Source organism: Carettochelys insculpta, chromosome 18 (genome assembly GCF_033958435.1).
Source record: "Carettochelys insculpta isolate YL-2023 chromosome 18, ASM3395843v1, whole genome shotgun sequence".
In the NCBI taxonomy this organism is placed as follows: domain Eukaryota; kingdom Metazoa; phylum Chordata; order Testudines; family Carettochelyidae; genus Carettochelys; species Carettochelys insculpta.
The window spans coordinates 105,480-125,885 of record NC_134154.1 but is presented as its reverse complement, the minus strand read 5'-3'; the positions used below and the strand labels follow the sequence as shown (position 1 = coordinate 125,885).

At 50.9% G+C, this 20,406-nt stretch overlaps 2 protein-coding genes across 2 annotated transcripts in view; both read left to right on the top strand.

The window, feature by feature from the left end:
* P2RX2 (purinergic receptor P2X 2) overlaps positions 1 to 20,406 on the top strand; it is a 57,837-nt gene that overhangs the window by 28,667 nt on the left and 8,764 nt on the right. Inside the window, exon 2 of the mRNA XM_075012571.1 lies at positions 20,262 to 20,397. Coding sequence (XP_074868672.1) covers positions 20,262 to 20,397 — 136 coding nt within the window. The remainder of the gene's footprint in view (positions 1 to 20,261; positions 20,398 to 20,406) is intronic.
* Positions 1,966 to 3,850, top strand: ISG15 (ISG15 ubiquitin like modifier). Its single transcript, XM_075012892.1, has 2 exons — positions 1,966 to 2,022; positions 2,563 to 3,850. The coding sequence occupies exons 1-2, from the start codon at positions 2,020 to 2,022 to the stop codon at positions 3,355 to 3,357; spliced, it is 798 nt and encodes a 265-aa protein (XP_074868993.1). The 5' UTR covers positions 1,966 to 2,019; the 3' UTR covers positions 3,358 to 3,850.

Genomic DNA, 20,406 nt, shown 5'->3' with positions numbered 1-20,406 from the left:
TGGCAAGCCAAGATGCCCTTCTCAGGGGTCGCTTGCTGGGATCTTCATTTGTGCTGGGGCTTGGCAGGGCCTCCGATCAGCGCTTCTTGGCTGGGTGGGGATGGGCCCAGCCCTTTCTTCCTTACAACTTAAGGTCAGCACTGGCCAGAGCAGATCCACCTCTAAGGTCTGGAATTCCCTCAGCTGTCTGTCTAAGGGGATAGTGAATAGCTGCACAGTTGGGCACCATTTTGGGGTGGGGTAGCTGACCTGTGCATAGTGTGATGGGGTGGGGTGGGGTAAGGTAGATTGAGGGGTAGACTCAAGACAGCAGTTTTGCCAGTGTTACTGAGCATGCAGCAAATGGGGACATGGTAATTGACCCCAGTGCCTGTTCCCCCTCCCCCACATGCACACATCACCTCTTTCCAGGAATTACTAAGGCACTGGAAAATTGTTTTTTTTTTTTTTTGGGTACCTTACCCACAACACACCCCCACACTGCCCACAGACCTTTCTGCTCCCTGACCCACAATGCTCCCCACACTGCCCCAATTCACACTTCTCTCACTTCTTCTGATCCCTGCCCCCCGCAATTTACTCTGTTCCCTGACTCACACTGCTCTGACCCATTCTGCTCCCCACATCACCCTGGACACACTCTGCTCCCTGACCCATACTTCAACCCACCCTCCCCCTGGAGCAGGATGGATTATCACTCTTATTTAAACACCCCTTGTGTGCCAGCTAGTGGAACTGACATGTTCTCAGCACCTCTAGAACTCCCTGTGGCCCCCAGACCCAGCTGTGCTGCCTTTTGGCAGTGAATTCCACAGGTTAAGGAGGCATCATGTTCAAACAGATACCAGGGGGATGGTGCATGAAGCAGAGCCAATTTCTCCTGCTGCCACCCAAGAGCTTGGGGATTGCATGGAAGTTGGGGAGCACAATCTGAGCTGCGTCCAGCCCCTAGGCTTGGACCTAGATTGGCTCAAGCTGCCAAAGGGCTTACTGCCTGGCTTATGCCAGAGATAGGTCTGTGTACAAGTTTCATCTGGGATCCAGGGGTGCTACTTCCTGGCCCAAGTGCATGGTGTGGGCTTGGGTCCTTGGCCCCTGTGACATCCAGGGCTGGATTCACTTCCCATCATTGGCCTGCATACTGTGGGAATCAAGAATAGACTATATGGAGACACACATCTCATAGAGCTGGGGAAGGGACCTTGGGAGGTCATCAAGTCCAGTTCTCTGCCCTCTTGACAGGAGCAAGCACCACCCCTTCTTTTCCTCCTTATTTTGCCCCAGACCTGTCAGTGGCCCGCTCAAGGATTGGGCTCACAACCCTGAGTTCAGCAGGACAATGCTCAAACCACTGAGCTACCCTGGTGAAGTGAGGTGGGGGGGATGTATCTGGCCAGGACAGTTTACTAGCTAGCCCCCAGCATGTCCAGCCTTCAACCTGTGGGGGCTAAGTGGGGCCCCCATGGGTCCAAGCTCCAGTGTGTGGGGCATGGGGGGGTATGGGTCCAGGCTCCAGTGTGCTGGATAGGTGGGATCTCCCTGAGTCCAAGTCCGGTGTGCAGGAATGGGAGTCTTCTTGGGCCTGGGCCCAGCATGTGGGAATGGGGGTTCCTTGGGTTCAGACCCAGCATGCAGGAAAGGGGGTCCCCTTGGGTCTGGGCCCAGCATGTGGGAATGGGGAGCCCCCTGTGTCCACAACCAGCATGTGGGAATAGGGGTTCCTTGGCTCCGGGCCCAGCGTGCGGGAGTGGGGGTTCCTTGGCTCTGGGCCCAGCGTGCAGGAATGGGGAGGCCCCTCTGTCCAGGCCCCTGCGGCTATCGCTTTCCAGTTTCGTTTCTTGGAGGGGTGGGGGGGGGGGGGGCAACGAAACCGAAACTCAGCGGCTGGTTGAATTCCCGGGGCGGAGCGGTCCCTGGTGACGCGCGGGTGGCAGCGGATAAATGGGAGTTCGCTGCGGAGTGGAGCGGGCTGCGACGGGGGAGCTCCGGAGTTAGGGAGACCTCGGCGGGCTGGAGGCAATGGTGAGACGCGACCCGGGGGCCAGGCTTGGGGAATAGCTGGGGTCCCTGGCTCCGGGCTCTCGGCTCGCGATGGGGGGTGGGCCAGGTCGGGACCGGAGCCCCCCCGAGGGCTGCGTGTCTCCCGGAGCCGGCAGCGCCTGCAGCCTGCATTTCCCAGCCCTCGCCCCTCTTTGCTATCAGTGACCCCACGGTCCCCGGAGCTCCTGGCCCTGGAAGGAAGCATCAAGGCTTGTGCACTCCAGGGCTGGGTAGGGAAGGACAGAGCAGCAGCCCCCACGCCGCCCCACGCCAAATAAGCAGCAGCCACCGCCCCACGCCTGACCCCAGGTAAAGGATAGGCCAATGCTCACCAAGCCCTTGTGCACTTGCACACACACTGGTGCAGCTGGTGTGAGCAGTGCCATGCTCCTCCCTGCCCATTGCTCTGGGGCAATGGCTGCACCAACTGCTGGGCAAGAAAGGGGCAGGAGGAGGTAACGAGCTCCCACCTGGTGTTCTGAGTCCCTTGGCTCTTACAATTCTGGGCACTCTGCTCCTCAGGCCATGCAGCTCAGTGTGAAGCTCCTGACTGGTGAGATGCATGCTGTGGAGGTCACTGGTGCTCTGACTGTCTCAGCTCTTAAGGTCCAGCTGGCCCAGAAGATGGGGGTGCCCCCATACCAGCAGAAGCTGGCCTGCCACAATGGGGCCCACATGGAGCTGTGCGATGGCTCCCGGCTCGCTGACTACCAGCTGAAGTCCGGAGACATGCTGATGCTGATGGTGAAGAACGAGGAAGCCATCACAATCTTTGTGAAGAGCGACAGGGGCAGGACTAGCACCTACAGTGTCCTCCCCTCTGAGGGAGTCACCTCATTTAAGGCACGGGTCCAGCAGCAGGAGAGCATCCAGGCTGAGCAGTTCTGGCTCAGTTTTGAGGGGAAAGTGCTGGAGGATGGCCACAAGCTGGGAGACTACAACATCGCCCCCCACTGCACCATCTACCTTCACCTGCGTCTGCGGGGCGGGGGGAGGTGTTTTGGCTGCTCTGACCAGCCTTCCTGTGCCCTGCCTCTTCACCTAGGTAGATTTAGTGTCCCAAATAATGTAGCCCAGAATGGGCTCTTGGCTGTGACAACTCTGGTGCTAGCTGGGGGTGGGGGTTGGGGTCCTGACCCTGGCACTACTCACTCCAGCCCCTTATCCATGCATGCATCACGTGCAGTGGGGCGGGGGGAGTGTCCCACGGGGCCTGGCTGCGTCTTGCCAACCTCTGGGTATGCTCAACGACTCTCTTCCTCCTGGGGTCATGGTGGGACCAGGCTCCTCACAAAATGGTGGGAACCTCTCCTGTAGGGGGTTTGCTTGGTTAGCTCCTAAATGTGAATGAGAATTCTGCTCCCCACCATGTCTGTTGTACCATCCCTTCCTTTGATGTGCCATGTGTGTAGGAAGTCATGTTTGTTGGGTTCCCTGGGAAAGGTGGGGTGGGGGTGAGGCAGGTAACAGCCCTTGTGGAAGAGCTTGCTGGCCACTGAGTAAACTCAGGTGTGCAGCATGGCTTCCAACAACACAATCCTTACAAGACGATGCAACTCAACCACACACCCCTGCCTGTGATGTCATGTTGGGGGTGGGGCTTGGATGAAGAACTGTTTAGGGGCAGGGCTACTGTCCTAAGGGGCACTGGTGTGAGTGGCCTGTGGCAAACTGATCAGACTGGGACAGTGTCAGGGTTTCGTCTCTTTTCTAACATGACAGTGTTTGTGTGATCTGAATTGTGACAGGTGGAATCCACCTCCTGTTGTGGTGCACACTGCTCAGCACTTTGCTATATACATACAGGATAATAATCTGACGGGCTGAATAAAGGGATCTCCTGAAATCCTGCCCTGGTCTCCTGTCCCTTTATTTCTCTGCTGATTCTGAGCCCTGGTGGCAAATACTTCTGAGTGACCTGCCTCTCTTCACTGACCCAGGATCTTACCCCCCTCCCCTCAGCTACTGGACTCATTCCCAAAAGAGGGGGATACCCCCAGACCAACCTGCTGTGCTGCTCTAGTGGAGGAGAAAGATGGGAATCAATACAAGTTCCTTGAAGAAGTTACAGAGGTGGTGCAGGGTTCCCAGTTCTGGCTGGACTTATTCTTGGCAGGTTCAAAATATGGCAGCCCCATTAATTCCTGGAGACTCCAGGCAGTCCTGGAGGGCTGGCCACTCTCTCCAACTGTCTCTCATATTGGCTGGCTCAGGGTGGAATCCCAGCCCCATGTTTCTCAAGGAAGAGCTAAAGTGCCAGGTCACTGATGTCAAGCTTACAGCTTGGGGTCCAGCTCTGCCTCCGGGCCTTTCGTCTGACTCACAGCTCCCTCTGCCATCATCAAAGTGTTGCAGGGAGCCAGAATGGGTGGTACTGAGAAGATGACCTAGGCCAGGTGGAGCACAAGCCAAGCAGAGACTGCATCTGCTGAAGCTGCCCCAAACTGCCATGCCAGCCTGGCTTAGGGGTATGGCTGCTTCCCCCTCTCAGTTCCTGATACAACCCCCTCGCCCTCTATTCAAAGACAGGGATCCTCCCCTGGCCTCTGACTGAGAATGGGAGCCAGAATCTCTTAAGGGGAGGAGAATTCCCATGGGGGCAGGCAATCGGTAGGTTGCGTGGGGTAGCTGAATAAGATGACAGGGTGAGAAATCCCCAGGGGAGAGGGAGACTGAGGTAATGCCTGTGGGGGTGGAGTTGGAGGGGGAAGAATCTCTGGGCGGGGGGGAGGTGAACAATGGCTTATTGTCACAGAAGCCAGAGCAATAGAAAAGGGGATTTTACAGCTGCCTCAGAACACCTGGACTCACTGCTTTAGGCTCACAGAGCACACAGTGGCTGCACCTTCTCTCCCCAGGATGGGCAGGTGCACTGAGGCATGAGCAATTATGTGAGAAGTGACCCTTGGCATGGCTCCCAACCAGCTGGGAGGCAGCTTATGTTTCCCTTTAAAAGCACTTTGTTGGTTGGAAATGCAGTGTCCTGGCCAGCCCACATCCGCTGTCACCACCAGCACATACCGGCTACGTCTACACGTGCACCCAACTTCGAAATAGCTTATTTCGATGTTGCGACATCGAAATAGGCTATTTCGATAAATAACGTCTACACGTCCTCCAGGGCTGGCAACGTCGATGTTCAACTTCGACGTTGCTCAGCCCAACATCGAAATAGGCACAGCGAGGGAACGTCTACACGCCAAAGTAGCACACATCGAAATAAGGGAGCCAGGCACAGCTGCAGACAGGGTCACGGGGCGGACTCAACAGCAAGCCGCTCCCTTAAAGGGCCCCTCCCAGACACACTTTCATTAAACAGTGCAAGATACACAGAGCCAACAACTAGTTGCAGACCCTGTATATGCAGCACGGACCCCCAGCTGCAGCAGCAGCAGCCAGAAGCCCTGGGCTACGGGCTGCTGCCCACGGTGACCACAGAGCCCCGCAAGGGCTGGAGAGAGAGTATCTCTCAACCCCCCAGCTGATGGCCGCCATGGAGGACCCCGCTATTTCGATGTTGCGGGACGCGGATCGTCTACACGTCCCTACTTCGATGTTGAACGTCGAAGTAGGGCGCTATTCCCATCCCCTCATGGGGTTAGCGACTTCGACGTCTCGCCGCCTAACGTCGATTTCAACTTCGAAATAGCGCCCAACACGTGTAGACGTGACGGGCGCTATTTCGAAGTTACTGCCGCTACTTCGAAGTAGCGTGCACGTGTAGACGCAGCCACCCACTGCTCCATGATCCCTGCCCTTGGCTGGCTTTATCAGATAGTGCTTCACCTTTCTCATCCTGTAATGCACCCTCAGAGCACAGCACTTGGAAGCACATGGAAAGGGCTCTGTAGGCAGGGGCCTGTGTCCAAGATTCCCTCTAATTTTTTTCCACCAATGTGCAGAATAAATGTTATGTGCATGGGCATGTGTGGATGTGCACAAACAATAGAAACATATGTTCCTGGCTGTGGGTACTCTGTTAATCATCTGGGTGGCACATAAATGTGTGCTGGGTGGCCATCCAAGCACTCAGTTTACAAAGAACCCTGCCTGTTTCCCAAACATGGGAAGTCAGAGGATCTGGATTCAAGTCTCATTTTTGTAATATAAATTGTATCCCCATTGTAATATTGCCACTGCCATGCTCTCCCTTCCTCACTAGAGTGCAAAACATTTTACAAACGGAGCTCAATAGCATCATCAGCATGTTATAGAGGGAGAAACTGAGGCACAAGTAGAGGAAGTGACTTGGACAAGTTCACCAGCAAAGCAGTGGCAGTTCCCTTACATCACTGTGAGAGCACTGCACTGCTGCTCCACGCCACTCTGAGAGCTCACCAAGCGGTGCTGAGGGCTGGCTGCCTCAGTCTCTCTCTCCTGCCCAAGCCCCCTGCCCCTTTCAGGAACAAGAGGCCAGCCCTCCCCCCACTCCTTTGTTTCAAGGTCCTGCAAAAGCTGTCGGCCCTCCTGCTCCTGCTGAGTGGAGTCCTACAAGGAGCTTGTCTGTCTTGTGCTATTCAATATCTTCATCAGTGATTTGGACGATAAGGCCCATATGCATGCACTTCTAGGGGGGAGGGGAGGGTGTATGTGTGCTTTTTTTTTTTTTTTGTAAACGTGGACCGCAATTTTTATAAGTGCATTAAAGGAGTTTAAAATAGCCATGCAGTGAGTGTGCATATCACAGAGTGTGGGGGGTCACCAAGCCTTGCACCTGCTTCTGCCATCAACTGGGACTTTCATTCAGTAGGTAGAACAAAAGGTTTATTAGTCAACAGCGACACAGTGTAGACTAGACTTGTCAGTACAGAAACAGTCAGTACAATCTATTTTGGGGACAGGGGAATCCAGAGATGGGTCCTCGAGCCAGTGCCTTGGCTCCTCACACTTCCTCTCTCTCGCCCAGTCCAGACTAATTCCTTTCAGTGGCCCAGTTCCAGTTCAAACCAGCCAAACCTCTCCTCCCTCCTTTGTCCTGATTCCTGGGGAACAAAGGTGTCCCTTGGCAGCTCACATTACCACTATACACTGATGCTGCCTAGGCCCTAAGGCATGGGTCAGCAACCTGCGGCTCTTTTAGGAGCCACTTGTGGCTCCATTCACTGATGCTGCTGACTCCTCTTGCATCTCCAACTAAATTTAGTTGCCCGCCAGTAAGCAAACTGAATTTAGGTTTTTATTTTTGTTTAAGCGGCAGCAGCCTCTAGAGTTGCGGAGCAGTCAGCTGCTGCAAGGAGCCCTGGAGAAGAAAGCTGTGGCAGGGCAGGCAGCCCTTAACGAGAAAGCTGTCAGGACAGGGAGCTGTCCACACTGCACATAGGGGAAGCACTAAGCCTTCAGGAGAGCTGCGGGAAGGGATGGCTGAGTCTGTTAGAGCTGTGCAGCTCTGCCAAGAAAAAGGAGGAGGTGGCAGGGAGAAGGTGGCAGCCGCAGAGGAGCTGCGCATGCTGAGGTGGGATGGGTGTGGGACAGAGGTTGTGGCTGAGTCAGGTTAATCATGAGGCTGGGGGCAGTTTGGGGATGAGAAGGGTTAAACCTGAAGATGGGGAGGGTGGTTTGGGGCTTAGAGGGGTTAAGCGTGGGGATGGGGATTGGAGGGTAACACTTGGGGACAGGGGGCAGAGTTGGGGGATGAGGCAGCTTAAGCCTGGATATAGGGGTAACAACCTTCTAACTGGTACAAATCAATGTGTATGCATTGTGTTTAAAATAGGAGTGATAAAAAGTACGGTTTGACGTTCTTTATTAAGAACTGTCTCATATTCACATGCATTGCACCTCTTGAAGTATTGATTTTGTAACTGAATTTGAAAAAAAATGGAGCTATTTTGGTTGCAGACCCTTATCCTAGGAGAAACTTAGGGATGCACAACCCAGCCAGGGAAATAAAATCCTTACATCTCACTTCCTCACTAGCAGTTAATGAAAAATTAGAGTGGAAACAGTGATTAGTAAAATGATTTTGTTGTAATATAGTAAAACTGTATACAATAATAAAGAACTTACCTTTATAGAACTTACCTTCTGGGCCCTTGCTGTAGTATTGTAAGTGAAAAACAATATTCCCGCATCCCCCTTCCTCTTCTGTTACCAGCTACCAAGGGAGTGCTGGCAAATGTAGTCCCTTTCCTGCTCCAGGGCAGGTTCTTTACCCAGGGAGCTGGCCAAGGAACTGTAGCTCCCAGGGGTGCCTTGGGTTCCTGCATCATGCCCTGTTAACCTAATTTACACCAAAGACATGCCCCCTCCCCCCAGGGTTACACTTATATGTATTTTATTAAATGCCACTGTTGGATTAAAGGAAAAGGAGACTTAGCTTTCAAGCTCACACCCACACATACTCTCCTGTACTCTCACACTTACACAGAAGAAAACACACAGGTGAAGAGTTGCACAGGGACAGCAGAGGAAGCTAAGGCATAGAGGGTCCAGTGTGTCTACCTGCAGTCATGAATCCGGGGCATGCCTTTTGTCCCGCAAGCCCTGTTCCAGAGGACATGCTTCCATGTGGGTGATGCTCATTAAAAATGTGTTTATTTAATTTGTGACAGCTCCTCGGGAGGAGAATTATATGGCTCTTGCTCAGCAGTTTCCCTGCATTCTGCCATATGTTGCATGTTACTGATGTCTTTCACTGCTGATCTGACAAAATGAAAAGAGGTGAGACTGCTAAAGCTAGCTACAGCACTTGACCCAAGGCATAAGGCTCTGAAGTGCAGTCCAAAATTGAAGGGACAAGGTGTGGGGGTATGCTTTGAGACATCTTAAAAGAGCAGCACTTTGATGCAGAAACTATGAATCCTGAATCACCAAAAAAAGAGAGAGAGAAAATCAACCTTCTGCTGGTGTCATCTGACTGAGATGATAGAAATGAACATGTGGAACATGTCCAGACTGCTTTGGATTGTGATTGGGCAGAACCCATCCTCAGCATGGATGCATGTTCTCAGAAATGGTGGTTGATGTCTGAAGGGACATGCACATCTGGCATTTAAATAGTTTGTGATTCTTTTGTGTGAGTGACTGGCTGAACAAGAAGTAGTACATAGTGGAGTTGTAGGCTCTACAGCTGTGGTCTCAAACTCAAACTAAAGCTGTGGGCTATACCTGACTGGAGCAATTGAGCAACCTGGCCTGGGAGTACTGACAGGCTGAGGGGGTGGGGGGCCTGTCTGTTCCCATCGTCTACATCCTGCCCCTTCCCACCACCATTCTGCCCTCCCCCCGCCCCAGTGGTACCCTGTCCCCCAGGGACATAGCCTTGGGTATTACATGTGCCAGCAGCAGTCAGACCCCACTTCACGCCCCATCATGGTAGGAGCCATGGGGAAGTAGAGTGCTCTTAAGACGCACACTTGGCCCACTTCCCCATAACTCCTGTTGCTGTGGGATGTGCAAGGATGCCTCAGCTGCTGCTGTCATACTGCTACAGGGCCCCCTGGTAATCCCCAAGGCCAGCTCCCTTGGAGGTTGGGGTGCTATGTGGGGGAGAAGGTGGGGCAGTAGTGGGACGGGGTGGCTCTGAGTGATGGGAACAGACAGTGTCCCGCTTCTTCCACCCACAGGTACTCCTGTGCTGGATTGTACAACATCTCTGACAGGCCACGGCCTGTGGGCCAGGTGTCTGAGACCCCTGCTCTCAGGTTTTACAGTGTTTTATTTTTTGAATGCAGGGAGTTTTGCTCATAATTCCACATATGTAAGTTGAACTTTTGTGAAAGAGATATCGCACTACAGTACTGATATTAGGTGAATTGGAAAATGCCATTTCTTTTGGTTTTTACAGTGCAAATATTTGTAATAAAAAAATTAAGAGAGCACTCTACCTGCTGTACTCTGTGTTGTAATTGAACTCAATATATTTGAAATTGTGGAAAACATCCAAAAGTTGAACTAAATGGTGTTCTATTATTTAGGATTCAGCACAATTACTTTTTCTAAACACACAGTTAGTCACAACACAGTATTTTATTGCTTGCCAGTCTTAAATATAACCTCTTTACTCCTGCTTGAGAGTCCCTGGTTTATTTGTTCCAGGATCAAATTAGCTCCCTTGCCCACAAGGGAGCACTGTGAGATCTTGCCCCACCCCCCAAGCTAAAGTCTCCTCTCTCTATTCTCTGCATGCAAGTATGATGTTACATTTGGCCACACTGTTTGCGTGCACCCAACTTCCAGGCAATCCAGACCGCTCCGTATCAATGACCCAGCCTCCCCGCTCCCCCCACCCCATCTTTGTGTTGTTTGCAAATGTTATCAAAGATGAGGTGGTGGTTTCTTCCAGATCTTTGATAAAACCATTACATAATGAATATCCAACACTTGACCATTCTCCCCCACTAGAAATACATCCTGTGAAACCTCACAGAAAAAATATGCAGTCCTGTAGCACCTTAAGACTAACACTATTATCTATTAGGAGCTGAACTTTCATGGGCTAGACCCACCTAATAAATAACAGGTTTTAAGGTGCTACCAAACTGCTTTCTTTGTTTTGTAAAGATACAGACTAACATGGCTATCTCTCAGGGACTATTTTGAAAGCTGTCAGTCACTAGTGTTTACTCCATTTCATGTATGGCAGGGCCATTCCAAGGGGTGCCTGGATCCTGGAGCACCCCTCCCTTGTGCCCCACGTGTGGGGCCCAGGGCAACTCTTCCTGCCGCAGGCTCCACCCCCTCCAACTCTCTCCTGAGCCCTGCCACCGCCCTCCCTCCCTCCACCTCTGATTATGGAGGTCTGGGGTGTCAGCAGCATTAGGGCTCACCTCCCTACAACTCACCACATGGGTACCAGGAGCTGGAGTGGTCCTGCAGCCTGCTCCCTCCACTGCCTTCCCAGCCTGCTGTGCCTCGCTTCTCTGCAGGCATAGGAACTGGAGTGCCCATGGGTAGGGTGCTCCACTTCCCACAGACAAGCAAGGTGCAGCAGTCTGAGAGAGGGAGGCATGTCAGTGCAGAATGTGGTGAGCAGGGGGTGAGGGAATGGGGAGGCAACCCCTGCTGCCACAGCCACACCAGGCCCCCATAATCCCCAGGTCCCTCCGAGCCATACAATGATTGTGGCAGCCGCAGCAGGCCCCCCCAGAAGTGTGGGAGCTGGGTGGCTCTGATGTGTGGCATCCTGATGTTCTAGCATCCTGGCTTCAAACTCACACTAGCTTGTGGTACCAAATCAAATACTTGGCTGAAGTCAAAATGTATTACATCAGCCTATTACCTTCACTCACCAAACACCCTGTGTCACCAAAAGATGGCAGCAGGTTAAGTTGACAGGCTCTGTTTCCCCTGAGCCCATGTTGAGTGATGTTAATTATGTGCCCTGCTTTCATTCCTTATTAATCGAGACCTGGACCAGCTGCTCCATTATCGTGACCACGAGCCATGGCAGGCTGGCAGGTCTGTAATTGCCTGGGTGAGCTCATTTGTCCTCATACAATATGTGGGATGATGAAGCAACTTGTGTGTGTGGAGCAGGAATGGCTACGCTGGCCGCCAGGGGGCACTGGTGATGCAGAAATGGGCAGCTGTGTCCAGCAGGCTGCTCTGGAGCACAGGATGCCCAGTGAGGTGGGGGATGTGCAGTGCTGCTGTGCTCTGCATCTTGCCACACCTCCCAGCATGAACCTGCAGCACATTGGTAGGCGGGAGATCTCAGTATAAGCCAGTACAGAAACAGGTGTCGCTGTGGTACTGGGAGCCCAGGTCTCCCAGGTTATGGAAAGGGAGCAGAGATCCCGGTCTCACCCCATGGCCCTAGACTCTTCCCTGCAAGTACAGGCGACCCCAGTGAAGGGGCCCAGGGCCGTGGGCTGCTGGCGATGCTTCTGGGAGTTCTGGAACTACGAGACTCCCAAAGTGATTGTGGTGAAGAACCGCAACCTTGGCATCATGTACCGAGGACTGCAGCTGCTGATCCTGCTCTACTTCACCTGGTAGGTCCTTCACTGAGTGGCGTGTGGGCCTGGGAGAGCTGGGGTAGGGAGAGCTTGTGGGGCAGTAGGCAGAGGAATGCCAGCCTCAGCACCTGCATGCAAAGTCAAATGCGGGACTGGACTTTCTACTGCATTGGAGCTATCTGCTGGCTTACACCCAGCGGCAGATCTGGCCCAAGGGCTGAAGTTTAACTCTTTCCTGTGCTGCTGCTGCACAGTTCGTTCCAAATCAAGGAAGGGAAAGAGTGGGGTTAGATAGGGGGCAGTGCCAGGTTCTGTTCAGCCCTGCTACTGTGAGCTTCCTACTGGCCTCAGGATGGAGTGGGAGAGCCAAGGTTAGGACAGGGTCCCAGGGCAGGTATTTTGTTTGCTGGATGAGCGACATAGCTGCAACCTGAGAAAAGAAGTTGGTGGGGGGCGGGGTCAGGGCAGGGAGGGTGGCAGGAGGGACAGCATAAGCAGCCTGGCCTGGGTATGTTGCTGTCCCCAGACCTTTGCAATGGGGTTAAATCTAGCATCATGTTGCACCTTCCTTTTCTGACTGTGGAAATACGAGAGCTGGTGGAAATGAGAAGCCTCCAGTCTCTGTACGCTGCAGGGCTGGAGCATAATGTGAGAATCCCCACGCTTTGGTGCCCTCCGGACACCAGGGCCGCAGCCCAAGTGGAACACCACCAGTGTGTGAGTGAAGTGAATGTCATTTACTTATTGAAATCGCCTTACTTGTTGGGAGCCATGTCAGTGAATTTTGGTGGGTTGTCATTTTGTGTGTTGTTTTTCTTTTTTGCTTCTCACTTGGAAGCCAGTTCAGTGAGGTTTTTTTTTTGTTTGTTTGTTTTTTTTTAAATTCTTGCTTGTGTGGCCCCCTAACTGATTTTTTTTCTTTGGGCCCAGACCAAAAAAAAGCTGGGTCACCATCCCTGGTTTATAGGGATGAGCGGTCATTAAAACCAGATTCATCAAATAAAAATTTCTTCAGAGTCCCAGGACCATCCACACACCCAGGTTAATATATAACTTATATCTAACCCAAAATCAGTTTGTGGCCAAGCCTTTAGTATCAAAAAGTTTATTTATCAAAAAGAAAGAAAAAAGTGAAACTGTTAAATAATTACAAATTTCTTGGTTTACTCTTGAAGCCGTGATGGTGTAAACTGCTGCTCTCTAGTTACTGATAAATCTTTGGAAGGACATCAGTCTCTTTGTCAGAATGTTCCCATGGTATAAGCCAGGGGTGGGAAATCGTGGGGGGAGCACTCCAAGATTTTGGTAAGTGGTCGATTGCCACACTTAGCTATGGCAAGGGTGTGGGGTCTGCAATGGAGGCAGTGTGCAGAAGGGATATGGGTGCAAGAGAGCGTGTGGCAGTGTGATGGGGTGTGGTCACAGAAGACCCTTTGGGACGTTCTCCAGTGTGCTGATCAGGCTACTGACACCATCCTCTTACTCTCTGGGGATCCCCAGTACTCTGTACTGCTGGGCCAGCGCCTCTGGTCTCCTCTGCCCAAGGGACAGGATTGTGGTTACCCCTCACCCACAGAGCAATGTAGACACTGATTAACCACAGCTCTGTGGGGTAGGGGGGGAAGGGGCATGCAGGTCTAGGGCACAGACTCCAGTAAATCAACCTTCAAAATGGTTCAACCCCCCGGATAGATTTGTCTCCCTCTGTGCAAAAGATTTGCACAGTGGATGACTCATTAGGTGAGCCCCCTTTATCAATGAAAGGGAGATGTGCACAGTGGTAGCCCTCCCGGCTAATAAGTACTTACACTGGAAATAGTCTCAGAGAGGTAGACATCTGAAGAAGTGGGTCTTTCCCATGAAAGCTCACCACCTAATAAATAATATTGTTAGTCTTTAATGTGCTACAGGACTGCTGTTTTTGTTATTACAGTGGGGTTGATTATAATAAAGTTTTATTAAACAAAACAGTAGGATTTAGGTGGTTATAAATAAAACAGGCAGATAAAAGTGAGATACGAATTAAAATAAAAGGCATGGCTAGTTCTATTCAATATGAGTCTAGTTATCCTAAGCCAAATAAGTCAAACATGTGGCCCACAGACCACATATGGCCTGATCAAATTTTTTTGCACCCCCAGGCTGGGAGCCGGATGGGGCTTGAGCCTTCTTGGCAGGTCCAGTGCCAGGGACCTGGCCCCTGGCAGCCCCGGGGCTGGGAGTCCCACTGGCAGCTCCATCCATGGGGACCCAGACAGCTGGGCATTGGAGTACCTTAAATTTATATTTATTTTTATTATATTTGAGCAAATAACAACAATTTTACACATAACCCATTTTTCATAAAGCATAGGAGAGGATCTGTTACATCTCCCCACAGAGATTACTGCCAGAGGATTGGTCAATGTCCAATTCTGAAGAAATGTGTTTAGAAATTTGCTTGGGCTTTGGTTTCACAACCACCCAGTGACACCAAACCTTGTGTTGAAAAGTAAAAGAGTAACATCAAGTAACATCAAGGATGGCCTGATCAGGCTCGCACTCTACCGGAAACCCGGTGACCGTTATACTTACCTACATGCTTCTAGCTTCCATCCTACACACACACACACACACGATCCATCGTTTACAGTCAAGCCCTTAGGTACAATCACATTTGCTCTGATCCTCCTGACAGAGAACTCTGCCATGAAGCCACTGAGTGCTCCATGCCAGTCCCAAAGCCTGGGTGAAGGAGGAAGGTTGGTCAGCTGTGTGTTGATGCGCTGACTGTCAAACAACAATACGAATGAAATCTGATGCCCGTACAACTAAATGTTAAAAGATGCCAGCTCGGACATTGCCTGGATAAACAAGGTCCACGATACCAACTGAGCGATCGGGGTTGGGTTGATAAGTTGGCTACCGAAAGAAAATTACAGCTTACACATATGCTATCCATTGGAACATGGAATATCCAAACACTGTGGGCAACTGGAAAATTAGAGCTGCTTCGGAAGGAAATGGAGAGATACTGATATGATATACTTGGACTGGCAGAGATGTGTTGGACGGGATCAGGAGAGATATGCAGTTGCAAAGTCATTTGGTCAGGAAACGAAATGAAGCATGAAGCAGTATTTGGATTCCTCCTTAACAAAACAGCTAGAAGAGCATTATTAGGACACAAACCGGTGAGTGGAAGAATGATGGTTGCGCAACTCGAAGCAAAACAATTCAACATGTCAGTCATTCAGGTGTGTGTACCCATGTCGGGCAGTACGGAGGAACAGATTGAGCTATTCTATAAAGACTTGACAAAGATGATGGGGGAGAAACATAAGAAAGATGTGTTGATCATTGGAGGAGCTTGGAATGCAAAGGTTGGAACAGATTGTTGGAACACAAGGTTGGAAGGTTCTGAGCGAGTCATGGGAAGGTTTGGATATGGAGAAAGAAACGAATAAGGTGAGAAACTGCTAGAGTTTGCTACAGAGCATGAGATGGTGATCTGCAACACGAGATCATGGGAGAGATGATAGCATGATTCAGGAAATACACCAACTATGTAATATGGCATGGAAAGAAGGGAAGGAACCTAAGGAATGGACAAGATCTGTGCTAGTGACAATACCCAAGAAAGGAAGTACGTTGGAGTGCAAGAACTACAGAACAATTACCCTAACAAGTCATCTAGGTAAGGTGCTGATGATGACACTGACTGAGAGATTAAGATCGCAGACAGAAGAACATATAGCGGATGAACAAGCAGGGTTCAGAAAAGATAGAAGTACCATACAGCAGATATTGGCACTAAGACTGATAGCGGAGAAAGCTCGACGAAAGACCAAAAACATATACACTTGCTTTGTTGATTTTCAAAAGGCATTTGACGATATAGATCAGAAAGTGACTGGGGTGGTGTTGGAGTCATATGAGCCGAGTCTACACATGCACGCTACTTCGAAGTAGCAGCACCAACTTCGAAATAGCACCCGTCACGGCTACACGTGTTGGGCGCTATTTCGAAGTTAACTTTGACGTTAGGCGGCGAGACGTCAAAGTCGCTAACCCCATGAGGGGATGGGAATAGCGCCCTACTTCGACGTTCAACGTCGAAGTAGGGAACGTGTAGATGATCCGCGTCCCACAACATCGAAATAGCGGGGTCCTCCATGGTGGCCATCAGCTGAGGGGTTGAGAGACGCTCTCTCTCCAGCCCCTGTGGGGTTCTATGGTCACCGTGTGCAGCAGCCCTTAGCCCAGGGCTTCTGGCTGCTGCTGCTGCAACTGGGGATCCATGCTGCTGCAGCTGGGGATCCATGCTGCATGCACAGGGTCTGCAATTAGTTGTCGGCTCTGTGTATCTTGTGCTGTTTAGTGCAAGTGTGTCTGGGAGGGGCCCTTTAAGGGAGCGGCTTGCTGTTGAGTCCACCCTGTGACCCTGTCTGCAGCTGTTCCTGGCACCCTTATTTCGATGTGTGCTACTTTGGCGTGTAGACGTTCCCTCGCTGCGCCTATTTCGATGTTGGGCTGAGTAACGTCGAAGTTGAACATCGACGTTGCCGGCCCTGGAGGACGTGTAGACGTTATTCATCGAAATAGACTATTTCGATGTTGGCTGCACGTGTAGACGTAGCTACGACTACGAAATAGTCTATTTCGATGAATAACGTCTACACGTCCTCCAGGGCCGGCAACGTCGATGTTCAACTTCGACGTTGCTCAGCCCAACATCGAAATAGGCGCAGCGAGGGAACGTCTACACGTCAAAGTAGCACACATCGAAATAGGGATGCCAGGCACAGCTGCAGACAGGGTCACAGGGCGGACTCAACAGCCAGCCGCTCCCTTAAAGGGCCCCTCCCAGACACAGTTGCACTAAACAACACAAGATACATAGAGCTGACAACTGGTTGCAGACCCTGTGCCTGCAGCATAGATCCCCAGCTGCCGCAGAAGCAGCCAGAAGCCCTGGGCTAAGGGCTGCTGCCCACGGTGACCATAGAGCCCCGCAGGGGCTGGAGAGAGAGCATCTCTCAACCCCCCAGCTGATGGCCGCCATGGAGGACCCAGCAATTTCGACGTTGCGGGACGCGGATCGTCTACACGGTCCCTACTTCGACGTTGAACGTCGAAGTAGGGCGCTATTCCTATCTCCTCATGAGGTTAGCGACTTCGACGTCTCGCCGCCTAACGTCGAAGTTAACTTCGAAATAGCGCCCGACGTGTGTAGACGCGACGGGCGCTATTTCGAAGTTGGTGCCGCTACTTCGAAGTAGCGTGCACGTGTAGACGCAGCTGTAGACGCTATTCATCAAAATAGCTTATTTCGATGTCGCTACATCAAAATAAGCTATTTCGATGTAGTGTGCTCGTGTAGACGTAGCCATGGAGTTGGTAGCATACTGATACAGTTGTTGAAGGATATCAGTGATAATGTGGAGGCAGCAGTGAGAACATGTGGGGAATTGGGAAGTTGATTTAAAACAAGTAGAGGTACGAGACAAGGAGATCCAATATCACCAAGTATCTTCATCGCACATCTGGAGAGAGCAATGGACAAGATCAAGGCAGAGGCAGAAGGGATATCTGTGCAAGGGAAAAGACTTAACTTCAGGTTCACGGATGATATAGTTATCATTGAGGAAAATGAGAAGAAGCTAGCGAAAACGGTGCAGGTGTTAAATGAAGAAGGGAAGCGGTACGGAATGATTATGCACATCGATAAAACAAAAACAATGGTATTTGGAGATAAGGAAATAGGAAGGAAGATCAGTGTCAATGGTATTGAACTAGAAAATGTAGAGAAGTTCACATATCTGGGCTACGTCTACATGAGCCCCAAACTTCGAAATGGCCACACAAATGGCCATTTCGAAGTTTACTAATGAAGCGCTGAAATGCACATTCAGCACTTCATTAGCATGCGGGCGGCAGCGGCACTTCGAAATTGACGCGGCTTGCTGCCATGCGTCTCGTCCAGACGGGGCTCCTTTTCGAAAGGACCCCGCCTACTTCGAAGTCCACTTATTCCCATGAGATGATGGGAATAAGGGGACTTCGAAGTAGGGGGGGTCCTTTCGAAAAGGAGCCCCGTCTGGACGAGACGCATGGCAGCAAGCCGTGTCAATTTTGAAGTGCCGCTGCCGCTCGCATGCTAATGAAGTGCTGAATGTGCATTTCAGCGCTTCATTAGTAAACTTCGAAATGGCCATTTGCGTGGCCATTTTGAAGTTTGGGGCACGTGTAGACATGGCCCTGGGGAGCAACATAATGTCTGATCTAGGCTGTAAGAAGGAAATAGTGACTAGAATAGCGAAAGCAAGAGTGAGTTTGAAGGCGATGGATAAGATCTGGAAAAGCAAAGCAATTAGCTTAAGAACAAAGCTGGGCATCTTGAAAATGTGTGTATTCAGCAGCATGTTGTATGGATGTGAGACATGGGTCATAACAAAAGATTCGAAAAGAAGAATATTGGCGTTTGAAAGGAGTTGTTATAGAAAGATTCTGAGAATAGGATGGATGCAGAAGGTCACCAATGAGGAATTATATAGGAAGATACAGCTGAAAGGGAACCTGCTGCAGAAGGTTGTAAAACGGAAGCTACAACTATTTGGACATATTTGCAGAATCACGGGCACATTCTCATGTTCCTCTATGCCATCATGTGCTAACAATGCCCACATACTTTGTACATAGGACAAATGGTAAGCATGCTTTGACAAAGAATGAATGGACAAAAAGACATCAAAAATGCTCTTAACTCACAAGCCTGTCAGCCAGCACTGTAATGGAGTGGGCCATTCTGTTGATGACCTGAAAGTCTGCGTTTTACTGAAAAGGAACTTTAAGAATCGCCTGCAAAGAGAGATTGCAGAACTCTCTTTTATATTCAAATTTGACACATTAACACGTGGTTTGAAGTGGGAAGCGTATTACCTGGGTCATTATAAGGACTCTTTTACATACTTTGTTTTATCTGATTCTTGACTTCCCCCCTCCTACTGTCCCTCTGCTCTTCTGATTTGCCCACCTTGATTACAGTTTTTCTGATTTGTCAACCTTGATTACTATTTTTGGTTCTAAGTGCCTTAAATATTGAGTCTGTTCTGGTATGGCTATGGTCTGAAGAAGTGGGTCTATGCCATGAAATCTCACAACCTAATAAATTATTTTGTTAAAGTGCTACTAGACTGCTTTTTTGTTTTCAAACCTTGTGTTGGCATTCATAAGAGTTTTCCCGAAGTTCTGGGTCCCTCTTCCCTAATTGCCTGAAAACATGTTGGGGTTAAATTGTGCCCTCAAAATGCAGATAGCAATGGCTGATAATGTATAGCTGTCTTGGCATTTAGCCACCAATGGCATGAAGTGGCATGACTTGGTTTTCCCTTCCACACATCCATGCAGGCTTGTTACACCTTTGCTGCTACACCCCTCTCTAAGCCTGTGTACAGGTAATAGCTTAGAGCCATGGTGTTCAAAACACTGTCTATTCACCACATCTCTTGTCTTGGTGGTCGCTCGATAAAGAGTAGGATGTCTTCATGTCACCCTCCTAGTTGTGAGTCCATTGATGGTTGATCAGCCTGATTCTGGAGCTGCAGGTCTTATGATAGAAGGGGCAGGTGTTAGTAGCTGTTGAAGGGGCATGGGGCAGTTTTTGACACTCTTTTCTTCTCCTCTGATGCTCCTCATCTGCACTGTGGTGGGACCTTCCAAATTGCGCCACCCCCTCAGGGATTACAAGGCTCCATTGGGAACGGTCTTGGGGGAGGTTCTCCCATGTTGACACTGATACAACACTTTTTCGTGTGTGCTTTCAGCATGTCCTGGTGGGCCCCCTCATGGGCGAATGCAGGTTCCTCCACCTCCACTGGACCTGCCCCCCACAACAGGATCACACACTTACTCCCCCAACCCTCCCATCACCTCTCCCACCAACTGTTTATGCTCCCCCTTCTGTGCAGGATCTCTCTGTCCCCTCATGGGCTTTTCGTGGCTGTCTGCCCCACTTCTACAGCCTGGTGCTCTCTAGCTCCCTTCCACCTTGGGGTGGGGCAAGGACCTGTGATGAGAAAGGGCCAGGCCCAGGAGCTGCCTGGCACCAGCAGGACTTGGACGGGGGAGTGGAAAATGGGGCAGTGCAGGATGTGTGGGGCTGGCATGTTGCAGGGACGCAGGAGAAGCCCTTGCACTTGGGATTCCCCAGTCATAGGGCGGGCAGAGTGCCATGTCCCTCCTCCCACCTCTGTGCCCCTGCTGCTGGGACCCAGGTGGCTGTGCTGGGCACTAAATTCTTGGGGAGAGTGTGGTGTCCCTGACAGCTCCCCCACCCCACAGGTACGTGTTCATCATCCAGAAGGGCTACCAGGAGCGTGAAACAGGCCCCGAGAGTGCTGTCATCACCAAGGTCAAGGGCATCACCCGCTCACACAGCAAGGTCTGGGATGTAGAAGAATACATCAAACCTGCTGAGGTGAGGCTG